Below are 12,923 nucleotides of genomic sequence, written 5' to 3'. Positions count from 1 at the left end.
TAATTTCCCAAATTTGAGGAATTTGGAGGAGGGATATTCTAGTTTGTTGGCTGGTATATTTACTTCCTATTTTGCCTTTAATATTGTATTCCTATATTTATTATTTTTATAAAAGGAAGAATAAAGGTTTTAATATAGTTTCTTATTTTTAATTTCCAAATTGGAGGAATTTGGAGGAGGGATATTCTAGTTTGTTGGTTGGTAAAATAAAGAATTGGTATATTTACTTCCTATTTTGCCCTTAATATTTCATAAACATAGAGTTCAACAAATTAATGGTATATTTGTCGATTTCTTCCTATATTAATATTTATCATTTCTTATCTTTTCCACCCTTCAACCTTTTTTTTTTTTTTTCAAATTTTAAAAGATTCAAACACGAGAAGAGTATCTCATATGTATTCAACTCCCCACTTCTCTCATGTCTTCTCATCTCTCTCTCTCTCTCTCTCTCAAGCCTCAACTCCTCCCCCTTCAAACTTTCAAGAATAGTGTAAATCACAACTAAATCATAAGTTATACTTTGTTTTTTTTTTGTTGAAGCAAAAAGAGTAGATTATACTTTTTGTAAGAATATAAAAGAGTAATATCAAATAAAGAAGTTGAGTTTCTCAACAAAAATAAATAAATAAATAAATAAAGAAGTTGAAATGAAAGATTCTATTTACCATCAACTTTTTCATTTACCTTTTTAATTTATTTTTTGCCATACAACTTTTTGAAACTCAATTTTTTCTACGTGAATTCGTACTTTAATCAATAATCAATAATCAATTTCCAGCAAAAATTAAATGACAAAAAGGTCAAAAAAGCTAGATATGAACACTTTTTGCTCTACCGAAGTGCTAAAATTGAAAGCCTTGACATGTGAAACAGTACTAATCCTTGATCACATCCGAGAGGATTAGAAGCATGTATTCCAGAAACTCTTACAGCTCCCCTCTTTACCTCGTTCCTTGCTCCTCTTCTATCATACATTCTAATGATTCAACTAAAACCTCATTCTTTTGTTTTAAGTTGAATTTTAAGTTTTAACATCATATGGAGTGAAAATGCAAGTATTATCAAATTGAGTCTAGGCTGTCTAGGTGATCAAATATGACCTTTTGGGTGTGTGATTAACTTATCAATTGAAAAAAAAAATGATTAGATTACAAATTCTGCTCTTACGACTTCCCGGTCTAGGTTTTCAATTCATAGCAATTGATTAGTATTCTAGATTTTCTTCCTTTAACTGCAAATTATGGTAGTAAAAAGTCTCTGTATGCAACAACATAATTTATTACTATCTGTGTATGTAAACATATGTTCTAAAACAAAGCTCTTTCACACATTATACATAGAAAGGGACTGTCCCGGCTCCTGAAGAGGACAAAGAATGAGGGACTTTTTTTAATCCCCTTTATGGATCTTTATCCAATCTTTATCCAATTGATTTCTTCAAGCTCTCTCACTCTGAATAAATTTGAAAATGGGAATAGTGCAATAGTAAGCTCCAAAACTCTTCCGAGTCCAAATCCCTTAATGTTTTTCTCGTTTCCTTTTCCTATGGTATTGAGTGCCGCCTCTTATATCCTGCACATAATTGCATCATTATATGTTAGGGGAAGAAATCAAAAGCAAAAACCTCTAGAATTACAGATAAGCTAAAGTGCATTGAGTAATCCACAAGAATTCACATCTTACATCAGTGTTCTATACATGCAATCATTCCCTACACTCCAAATAAGATGAGTTTAAGAACACAACCTTCACTTATCAATAATCATATATATAAGAGGTTGCCGAAACAGGGGATTCATTGCCTAGAGACAACTACATCTTCCTGTCATATTTTCCACATATTAGCTTCTTTTTTAGGAAAGCTAAACATGCACATGGTCAGTTTTGAACCCAAAACCAAACCTCCCAGTGGGAGAAGATGCCATTTAAGCTAGAGCTCATTGGCCAAATGTTTCCAACATCCATATCATGGTTTAAGAGCTCCCTTCCTATGAGAGGATATGTCCTGAGCATGACTCTTAGTTTGGTTGAATGAGATAGATAATTTATTGCTAAAAGTCATGGTATGTGGAGATTTTGGGGTGGTAAGTTTAGGAATAGATATGAGACTGAATAAGTTAACAGATACCATCTCATTTGTCATACTTCATTGTACTGTGTATCATGTGAATGAATATTCAATGGGCTCCTTTGCTTTGCTTGTGTTTTCACACATTTTATAATATTTACTTGATTACCATGGTCACCTGAAAATCTGTTAAGCTTATCTTGAAGAGCCTGTTTCAACTTTCAGTAGTGAAATTTGTCCATGAGTAATTTGTACAAGTGGCCCAATTTATCAGGCGAATGACTAAATACCCTCACTTGGGTTTGTTTAAATATATACTGCATCTGCGTATAAACAAAATCCAAAAATACAACTTCCTCACTTCATTCTTCAACTCTAATGCCCCTATAAGTATTGCAAACAAGCTTGATTCTAAAGTACCAATCCTAGAATTTGATATGCAAAACCCTATTTTTGACCCCTAGCTCCTCCTTCTGGGAGAACGTATTTATTGGAAAATTATACATTCCACACCAGTTCTATTATACTGCATCTCAAATTCAATGTGTCACGAAAGGGAGAGAAAAAACAAAAAAGTTTTACAACAAATTGACCCACATCCAGGAGCCTTGGATATTCATTAAGCACGAGCAAGATTTATTTGCTTTTCAATAACTGTGGAAGGCTAATTCTGCCTGTAAGCTCAACAATGGTTATCAAATATTTCAAGATTCTTGGTATGGATTATTTATGTCAAAAAAATAAACAAATTACTTATTAGAGATAATTGGAAGGAGAAACATACCAAGGAAGCTTAAAAGTATCTTTCCACCATCCTTGTTTTGACCCATTTGCTACTATTTTGTCCAACCGTACAATGATCTCAGAAAAAGTTGGCCTAACAACTGCTTTTTGATCCCAGCATTCCTCAATCAACCTGCATATGTAAAATTACGTATCAAAAGGCAGAACTCCTCAAATTTAACAAGAAAAAATAAATACCATATGAGGTTGTCAAAGATTATTCATCACATTCATAAAAATTTTATACTGAAAGAAAATGAAAGCTCTGCAAGATTTCATAATTTGATGCATATATAAGTTGAAAGCATGACTTGCACTGAAATTCCAACACATATTTTGAACTCGTTAAATTGAAGAAGTCAAATTAGAAGAAATCTTCTTAGTAACAAGAAGGATATCAAATAGAACTCCATGAATGGGAGTTACACAGAATATCCATGAAGTGCCAAGCACCCAATGATCTTACTAACTCCATAAACCCTTCTTCTCTCATCCATGAAAAGACCCATACCAAACCTGGATTTTCAAGCAACTGTCTATGCAGTTTAAATCCCAATAACAAAGCATAGCCAACAAAAACCTTACAAGCTTACTGAATGTTCAAGAATTGCCCCAATTTTAAAAGACCCTATTACTGGGTTAACAAATTTCATCAAACTTGCAAAAGAAAATCGATTCTCAAATGCAGAATTATAAGGAAGGGGCATCTCAGCGAAGAAAGTTAAACATCTTGACATATTGCAAATTTTGTGAGTTATCTAGACAATCAAACTTACTCTTTTAGATCTGGAGGATAACTTTTTGCTTTGATCTTGAACGGTGGTCTCTTTCCTTCTAAACACAAAACTTTTGCAGCTTCTTCTGGAGACCTGGGACAGAGAGGTTGTGTACCCTCAATCATCTAGCCCATCAAAAAAAAGTAGAAAAAACAGGTGGTTAATAATGAGTAGCCACCAACATAAAACTATGAGACAAATATCCTACTGACACATTCAACAATAGGGAGGGAAAAAAAAAAAAAAAACCTTCACGTTGTAGAGGCAGATGCATACCAAACCAATTAAATTTCCCAAAACAGAATCAAATATGTAAACTTACAAAGATATTACAAGTGAAGTCATTCACAGCTAGAAAATGGGTTAAAGAAAAAGCAAAACATACCTGGTATGAAGATATAAGAAACTGAGAAAGTGAAAATTATCTCAAATACTTCTATGGATTTAAGTATTTAAACATGACAACCTATTAAGCATTTTAGAACGTAAACAAGTTTGTGAAAAGAAAAGTACCTCATACAAAATGAGACCAAAAGAATAGGCATCCACACTTCTGTCAAATATCTCATCTTTGTAAACCTCAGGTGCCATATATAAGTCTGAACCAATAAAACAAATAATTAATTGGGCCCATAGCAGCTAATCCCAGACTTTCTTAAGTAATTAATGTTTAGTATTGTACATCAAGTATATATTAATGACTAATATCTACAACCAATTACTCATCAATTAGTGCATACATTAAAACCAAATAGCATTTTCATCAATGGAATTGAAAGAATAACAAAAATTTAAAGAAGGGATATATTTAATATTCCAGGTTGGGTAGATTCTATTAATAACAAATTGCCTGTCTTGCACTGTTGGTAAAAGTGTGTTTATGCACAAGCACATTTGCAAAAGCTCACCTAAAGTGCACCTTATTGGAGCTTTATTATTATTATTATTATTATTATTTTTAATAAGTAATAAGAAATAATAGAAAAAAGAAACAAGAACTCCTATGTTCACGATGGTGAACACAAAGTATCTAAAACAATTACAACCAAACAAAGAGAGAAACTAATAGAATGCTGGAAATCCAAAATGGAAGTACAGTGTGAAAGAATAATATTATTTATTTTTAAAAAATTAACCAGATGCAATGTAGCTATAAGATCTTGGTGTTGTTGATATACACCATGGATTTGTCATATACAAGTCAATTTTATGGTATCATATCATTCACCTAAGGTCCTAAGCCCACCCCTCCACATCTTTACAAATTCTAGACAGTAAAATGCATTCGGGGAACACACTTCACATATGGCTCATCCCAATCAAAGGCGACTCAAGTAGGAATGAAGTCACTAGGGAGGGCAACAATTTCAAGTTCTAGTTCACAACACTCCTCATGAGAGAGAGGCTGTTAATTTAGATGAAGTATACGAGGAAGATAATGAGCGTTACAAATCTAATGATGCTAATGATAATGGTCCTATGCTTAATGAGGATGATGATTATATTCTTTTAGGATTGCAACGCATTTCTTTTTTCTTCTTTTTTTTTTTTTTTGGCATAGAAAAAATTATTTACCATTCTAGTACTTTTTTGCTTTTTTCTTTTGGGTATATTGGATTCAACCATTAAATCCACGTCTTGATTTTGATTATGGCTATCAAATAACATATTTGTATATATTGTGTAAAGCACAAGAGAATCATTTAAATATTATATTTCAATTTTATAAGATTATTTCATAACTTGATTGTTATATTGCCCACTAATAATTAATTTCAAATTTATTACATTATTTTTCAAAAATGCGCTTTTCAATTTAATCAGGTACTACGCTTTGTGCCTAGGCTCCAAGAGGCCTTTGCGCTTAAGTGCACCCAGCACATTTACCAACATTGTAGTCTTGGGTCACCAGATTGGAAAAGCATAATTGTTCACAGTTGGCATTTTGGCTACAAGTGTTAAACTGTGATTCTATTCAATTTAGCAAGAACACGCAATATCCATAAGAAAATCCATAGAATATTGTTACTTATCCAATAAAAAACAAACAAACAAAAACATAGAAGAAATAGTTTTTCATGACAAAGAACTCCTGAGCAGAAAACGGTAACAATTCCAACTCTTTTTAACAAATCAAAAGGGACCTTACAAACCATCTTGGTTTGTTCAAATACTTGACTAAATCAAGACACCTCTATTAGTTCAAATTCTGTTTTCATCTTTCTAAATTAGCTTAAGGAGTGTATATCCTACACTAGGCCAGCGAGATGTTCAAAATACAGAGTCTAAGAAACCAAATGGATTTTGAATCCGTAAAAAGATTACACTCTAATATTCATACTGTCAAAAGAAAAGATAATTTTATCTAGAGTGCACATTATGCTCTGTCCAATAAAGTATACTAAAAATCAAATGCAGGAGTTTCATGATATGGTGTATGCAAGAACTTACTTGAACGGTCAGCCCCTGGCTGCACTAGTTTTGCTTTGTCTGGTGACATTTTTGATAATCTGAGCAATCCAAATCCAGCAACCTTCAACTGACCCCCATTATCCAGCAAAATATTTCTGGCACCTTACCAAAATTTTTAATATTAAAGTATATCCCAACAAGAAAAACTCAATTTCAGTTTACAATTGCAATACCCATTAAATCAACTTTTGCATTTGGTTGCCTTACCTTGGCTTTAAGTCACAGTGGATGATTGGGTCCGGTTTACATTCATGCAGATAATTCATGCCCCTGATAAGACAAATTTGACCAAGAACGTGAATAAGCTGGAAACTTATGTCAAAAATATTAAGTAAGTATAAACAGTTTGAGAAATTTCATAGATATGTGCCAATTAAAAACAAAAGGCACACTTTGAAAATTCGTATGTGTATGATATATGCAAGAAGCAGGGGTCACTTTTCTATTCAAAAGATAACATCCACAAAGCCTATAGAATATGATTACAGCAAGATGGACATGCCTAGCAATATCAAGAGCAAATCTTAAAACTTTGGATGGAGACAGACGCCCTTTCTTTAGAAGGTAACATGCCAAGTCACCCTGAAAATCACCACCATTAAAAGCAATGTCAAATTTTGATTAAAATATTTCAATTCAAAGAGACAACCAAAAAAAAAAAAAAAAGTGAAAATTTCTAACAAATCAATGCAGAATTCCTCAGAGTTTTTTAAAAGTAGGTTAAATCTATTCTGGGTAGAGAAAAATTAATTAACCCAAGAAAAAACTCCTCCCAAAATATTTTCATTTTCACAGTAATCCACAGGTGTCCTGGACCAGGAATTATCTGCAACTGGTATGGAATGAATGTTATGGGTTCAAAATCTGTGATTTGATCAGGAGAGAGTGAGAGAGAGGAAAAAAGGGAGTTAAACCTAGAGTAGGCCACAACTGAAAAATAGAAAACTAGCGCAACGTGACAATTAAAATGCAACAATAAAATATCACAACCTCCAAATAAGAAGGCTTACAATTCAAAACAGAAAGTAGTTGTGGAACATGGCAACTATAAGAGTTGAATGTATTAGATAAGCATCCACTTAGCAAGGGAGAGACTATTCAAGTTTCCCCCTTCTCTACTCTACTTTTCTCCACTCTAGTTAGTGTGCTCATATGCTACCAAAAAATAATCTTTACACAGAAACACATGCATATTCCCCATCCTCACCCTAGGAGGGTGGGGAAGAGGGAGAGAGAGAGAGAGAGATACTTGCTTACTTTTGAATGATACTCTGAAACAATCATCATGGGTATGTTTTGGGTAACAGCTCCAACAAACTGAACCACATTAGGATGCCGGACCTTTTCTAACAATGTAAGCTCATGTTTGAAAGCACTTCTGTTAAAAGCAAGAAAAAGAAGGATGTCAAAATAAAGTCCTACAACTACCTAATAAAAAAACCAAGAAATCTAATAATCCTGCCAAACCAAACTCTATTAATTCACCATAAATAAACTTTAACAAAAAAAAGTATAAACAATATAAGTAATGTTATTTGGAATGGTTTGACTGAACAAAGTTGCATACTTTGACAAATAAGATGAAAACAGTCTGTACGCCATGACACTGGATAGCTAATGTACTCATGACAAAAAATAAAGAGTGTGCTGCATATAGAGACTTAAGTACATGTTCAGTCACTTCAAGGTGAAGAATGTGACAATCAGTTAGATCAGGAGAGTAACTAATCTAAAGCTTTCTATCAGTTGGTACTGAGTTATCAATAAAAGGCATAGCGACCAAAAAGATGACAATACTGCCAACTTCCAGAGAATGACTCAAACAACGCCAGAAAAGAACATAAGAGAAAATAAACAGTAAGTCATGTCCTTAACTGACTCCTAAAGGAAAAATATGTGTCATGATAGCACTTTTTTAGATGCCTAGATGATACAAAAACACAAGTGGTTGTATGTCCAGAAAGTAACTGAAGGCTTTATACTCTGTCAGATTTTTTGGCCCCAAAGGAAGTTCATATTCATTTGGGGAGGGGGGGGGAAGAAGAAAAGAAGAAAATAATTTCTTTTACTGTCCCTTGGAAATTCCTTGGGGTAGACAAGATCACCAACACTTAGTCATTAAAAAATCCACATAAATATGTAGTTCATCAGCTTCCATAGCACCAAAGATCCTATGAATTTGCCTTACCACTTCCATTGATAGAAGGATATATGCATTCATGGTTTGGCTCTTTTGGCTTTCAAAATCTTCCCCAGATTTTCATTCTTTAGAAATCCATACAAACAAGGGAATAATTGTAAATCAAAACCAGTATTTGATTGGTTTAAATGCAAAAATAAAATGTCAAAAATATTAGTTCCCCTATTCCAGGAGTATCCCACATCCATGCATAGCATGAGCAAGTAATCTACTTATGTACATCATCAAGGCACCCTAGTAATCTGAAGAGGCAAGAGAACAAAAATTTCACATCACTATCAGAAATCAGATTTACACACAAAAGCAGCATTAGCCCATCCTTTGTGACATGTGAAGTCAACTAAGCTTTTCTTTTAAATGATTGACATCAGTTACATGAGTCCTCTGACTAATTGTGTTCCACTACCTGAATTCTATTTTGCCACTCAACTCTATCTATCTAAAGTCATCCAATTGGTTACATCTTTGGTGACCATATCATTTGTAATCACTTCTACCCATAAAAACTTTGATCTGCCTTTGATCCTTTGCAACTTAAACCTCTATTAGACCTTCCTACTTCCCAAAATGCAAAAATAATTTTGCAATGTACATGAAAATCTGGACAAGAATCAGGTGCAACACAGAGGTGCTTGTCAGAACAAAAATGAATAATGTAATTATGCTAGCTATAAAGTGTGATCCTATATAGTTTAGAATGGAACAGAAGTGAAGTTGAGTCTTAATAGTTTATATTAGGATTTAAAGAATACTTGAATAAGCTACTTTAAGGACTAATCCTACACATAGGAGGAAAACACTCAAAATTGGATGAAAGCATACATGCTCTCAGGGTCAGAATAGCTGTTCTTGTCAAGTATCTTTACGGATACCTTTGTACCATTCCATTTAGCCACTTGATATGTTCCCTGCAAAGAGATAAATGAACAAATTTATCCATAAAAGTATTTCAGATGGCATCATTAGCTCAATTTTAACATAATATTGAAGGGAGAGAATTATTATCACAAACAGAACATTCAAGAAAAGAAGGGATTGAAGAAACATCCAGAGATTTATCAAGATACAAAGCATTCTCCTTGCAAATGTTTTTAAATAATTTTCAATCCATGGACAGTAGAACTAAGGATAATATTGAAGAAGCAAGCAAACATTATACCATAACACAATATGACTCTGAAAAGGAAAGAATTAAATCACCTATACAAGCAAGATTTGTCTGACAATTTAGCAATGCAGCATACATCAAGCTATTAGGTTCACACACCATCATTGGCATAGTGGACTTACAGGTAATAACCAGATACACTCTTCAGGAAGAATAGGTATATATCTCCTAAAGTTTACATTCCAGGTTATCATGGACAAGTTGTCTACTACATGATTAAATCAAACAATGACTATCACTTTCGAGGACTAACAAGAGAAATCATTTCTGACATATGGAACATGCTGCACAAGTTAAAATAAATATGATTTCTCAATAGATATCTCAACATATGACAAATTAGCAGCTTGTTAACCACTTACAAAATTTACAAAAACTGATGCAAAGAGTTGTGCATGATATAGAGCAATGCACCAAGAACAAATTATTCCTTGAAAATTTTTTCAAAAGAGACCCCTGCCCTCCCTCAAAAAACAGAAAAAAAATAAATAAATAAATAAAGTGGCCTATATGCATCATTATGCCTCCCATACAAATCAGTGCTAATTAAAGAGAACTACATGTGAGTTTCCAAAACATCACCAATCTACTGATAGTTAAGGGAACAGGACCATGCCTTTGAAATTTTATCACCCTTCCGAATTTGAAGCTCTAGTGGATTAAGCTCATACTCTGGAACTTCTCGAGGATTCGCAACAGCCATTGGTGTCTTCCTGGTTTTCTAAAAATATGCAGAATACTAATTTATAAATCTCTAACAGGCATAAAGTCTAACATAAAAAGTAAATAAATAAAACATTCATATTGTACCGGTGCTTTGGCTCCACGGGCCTTTAAAATATTGTAAACGTCCATATTTCCATAATACTTAGCATCAGCAGCTGCCTGTCCAGATAAAGAGTGCTTAATATAAAGGCCATATTTAAGGAAAGACAGCAGAGAAGACATTAATTGTACATCTTTCATAACGCAGCAACACTTAGTGCTCCCTCAATCTATAGAATGGCCAAAAGGCGGAAAGTAAAAGATGAAAGCAACTCAGAATAACATACAAATGTATGTTGAGCGTGTGTGTGTGCGCGTGCTAGGTACATACGAGCTGACAGACAAAATGAAACCCAACAACAGTAAAGACTGCAAGGCCAGATAAACAAATTAATATCCCCCCCCCCCTCCCCCCCACATGCACAGAACATAGATCGAGTTGGGAACTATGTGTCACTAAGGTGTTCAATATGCAGTAGCATGAAGACCATAGACACAAAAACCGATTAAATTTAAATGTAGTCTTTAGAACCTGAATACATACGTGCTCCTTGACCCAATTGTGAAGAATCCAAACTTAGAATTCTGTCAAACATATACATACACAAAAATACTCATTGAATCCCCCACCCCCACCTTAAAAAAAGGATAATTATGTTTTACCCATCTATAGTTTAGAACAAACTTCGTGTGCCAACCTATAGTTTAAAAAGATGCACTTTGCTCTCACTCCATCTACAATTCCTTAATAAAAATTAGCTCAAAATCATTAAAACCCACATTTTAAAGGAAAAATTACCAAAAGTACAACTCTTTAAACCAAGTTTCCACAAATCAAATTCAAACCAAACCATGTATAAACAAAATGTAATTAACCAATTGCCACCTACCCACCCTCAAAAACCAAAAATAATAAATAATAAAAAATATAATTAAAAAAAAAAAACCGCAAATGAGCTCTAATTCAAATGACATAATCAATTTAAAAAAATAAAAAATAAAAAAACAAATAATAAAAGATAATGGGAATAGTTAGTACCGTACTCCCCCAACGATCACGAGCATCAATATTGGCCTTCCTGCTGAGCAAGAGCTTAACAACCTCAACATGTCCTTCACACGCCGCAATATGCAACGCAGTCCGCCCATCCAAGTCAATGCTATTCACGTCAATCCCTTCCTCATTCAACAAATCCTCCACTCCTTTCACGTCGCCTCTACACGCCATGAACAGCAGCTGCATCGTCGCGTCCAAGTTCTCCGGCACGGCGAGCTCCGCGCTCTCCCCGTCCCCGCTGTCGCTCTCTCCTCCCTGGCCTCCCCCACGCCGTATCGGATCCAGCGACGACTGCCGCCCGAAGCTGAACCGCTGGTTGTTCCGCCGCGGATCCAGCGAAGCCTGCCGCGTGAACTGCCGGCTCAGCGTCTTCCGCAGCGAACCCGTCGAGAATTGCCGCGATATCCCTCGCTTCAATTGCGACGCTAAATTCTCCATTATCTTTTTTTAAAAAAAATTCTAATTCCAATACTTAAATACAAACAACAAATTTTAGACTTACATAATATAATATGATATGATATTTTATTTATTTAAACTCAGATCGAGAGCTATGGAGTATTAATTTCTCTCGAGCTCTCGATACCGAGAGAGAATGAATGGGAGAGTTTGAGTTTGTGATAAAAAAAAAAATTTAGACAAGATTTGAGAAAGTGGAGTGGTTTTGAGATCCAAGTAAAGCGGTTGAAGGAGAGAGAGAGAGAGAGAGAGAGAAATGGTTTTTAATTTTTTGGACTCGTTAGTTCCACACAAATGGAGCGGAAAAAAAGGCCGTTAATAAATAAGTGTTGTTTTTTTTGTTTGTTTGTTTTTAGGAGCTGGCACCGGACGTGCAAAACGCGGCAAACGTTGACGTTCGGTTCTTCGTGTAACTTGCAATGCCGTACCTTATGTATGGGTGCTAATGGGTCGTAATAGACTTGGTATAATTATTAAAATTTTCAACTGTAGATAATGGTGTCTCTTTTTTGGGTGAGTGGATAACAGTCGTGACTTTTTTTTGTTTTTTGTTTTTTGGATCCATATTTTACGTCGACTTTTGTATTGTTTCTTGTGTCACGACTCACGACAGTTACATCTATATCGTTTTTACAGGTTCGTTTCTATTTCAATATTAGATTTTAGGAATTTAAATGGTGTGTATATATATACTTCATTACAATTTTCAGTTTTTTAATATGGGTGTTAGTTGATATTTTAAAAAATATTAATAATTCTGTGTCCAGAAGTCTATTAAATAGATTGTATTAGGAATGGACACGAGGATGAAATATATTTTTGGTCTTTAAAAATTGGGATTTCGTTTAATTCTAGTATTTTTTTAAAAATAATCTCATTTTATTTTAATGAGAGACTGTTCTATCACTCGAGATCAAAATTCATTACTACTTATTATTGTGTATTTAAAATAAAGAGATATGTTTAGTTAAAAAAGTACTAGAAGTAAGTTAAACCTTAAAATTTTGATAGTTTTTTTTATCTTTTATCTCAAAAAAAAAAAAAAGGATTGTTTTCATATTTGCTTTTGTTTTTTCTTCTAAAAAACTCGATTCTTTTGTTTTCATATTGGGTTGTCATCCGTTTCCATTAATGATTTGATTGTTGAGTGTTCATGTTTATTTACTTTAGGA

General features: G+C 33.8%; 1 protein-coding gene across 2 annotated transcripts; it reads right to left on the bottom strand.

Annotated features, from left to right (window-relative positions):
- Positions 1-1,265: 1,265 nt before the first annotated feature.
- On the bottom strand, positions 1,266-12,053 carry LOC136065728 (integrin-linked protein kinase 1-like). Of its 2 annotated transcripts, none has more exons than XM_065769265.1 (12): positions 11,275-12,052; positions 10,281-10,355; positions 10,087-10,191; positions 9,125-9,210; positions 7,360-7,480; positions 6,605-6,684; positions 6,310-6,372; positions 6,082-6,197; positions 4,144-4,229; positions 3,631-3,755; positions 2,856-2,987; positions 1,266-1,575 (listed from the first exon to the last, which is right to left on the bottom strand). In XM_065769265.1, the coding sequence occupies exons 1-12, from the start codon at positions 11,728-11,730 to the stop codon at positions 1,569-1,571; spliced, it is 1,452 nt and encodes a 483-aa protein (XP_065625337.1). In that variant the 5' UTR covers positions 11,731-12,052; the 3' UTR covers positions 1,266-1,568. The 2 variants fall into 2 exon arrangements, with proteins under 2 accessions (XP_065625337.1, XP_065625336.1); XM_065769264.1 differs by lacking the exon at positions 1,266-1,575 and adding an exon at positions 2,338-2,745 and having other exon boundaries at positions 11,275-12,053.
- Between the last annotated feature and the right edge of the window lie 870 nt (positions 12,054-12,923).

The sequence above is a fragment of the Quercus suber genome, unplaced genomic scaffold (genome assembly GCF_002906115.3).
Source record: "Quercus suber isolate HL8 unplaced genomic scaffold, Cork oak 2.0 scaffold_1099, whole genome shotgun sequence".
NCBI lineage: Eukaryota > Viridiplantae > Streptophyta > Magnoliopsida > Fagales > Fagaceae > Quercus > Quercus suber.
This window is presented reverse-complemented; position numbering and strand designations above follow the sequence as displayed.

Coding starts and splice junctions, on each gene's coding strand:
- LOC136065728 (XM_065769264.1), bottom strand. CDS start 11,730: ATGGAGAATTTAGCGTCGCAATTGAAGCGAGGGATATCGCGGCAATTC. Junction 6,373..6,604: donor TTTGCTCTTGATATTGCTAG/GCATGTCCATCT, acceptor TTGTCTTATCAG/GGGCATGAATTATCTGCATG. Junction 3,756..4,143: donor TTGGTCTCATTTTGTATGAG/GTACTTTTCTTT, acceptor TTGATGGGCTAG/ATGATTGAGGGTACACAACC.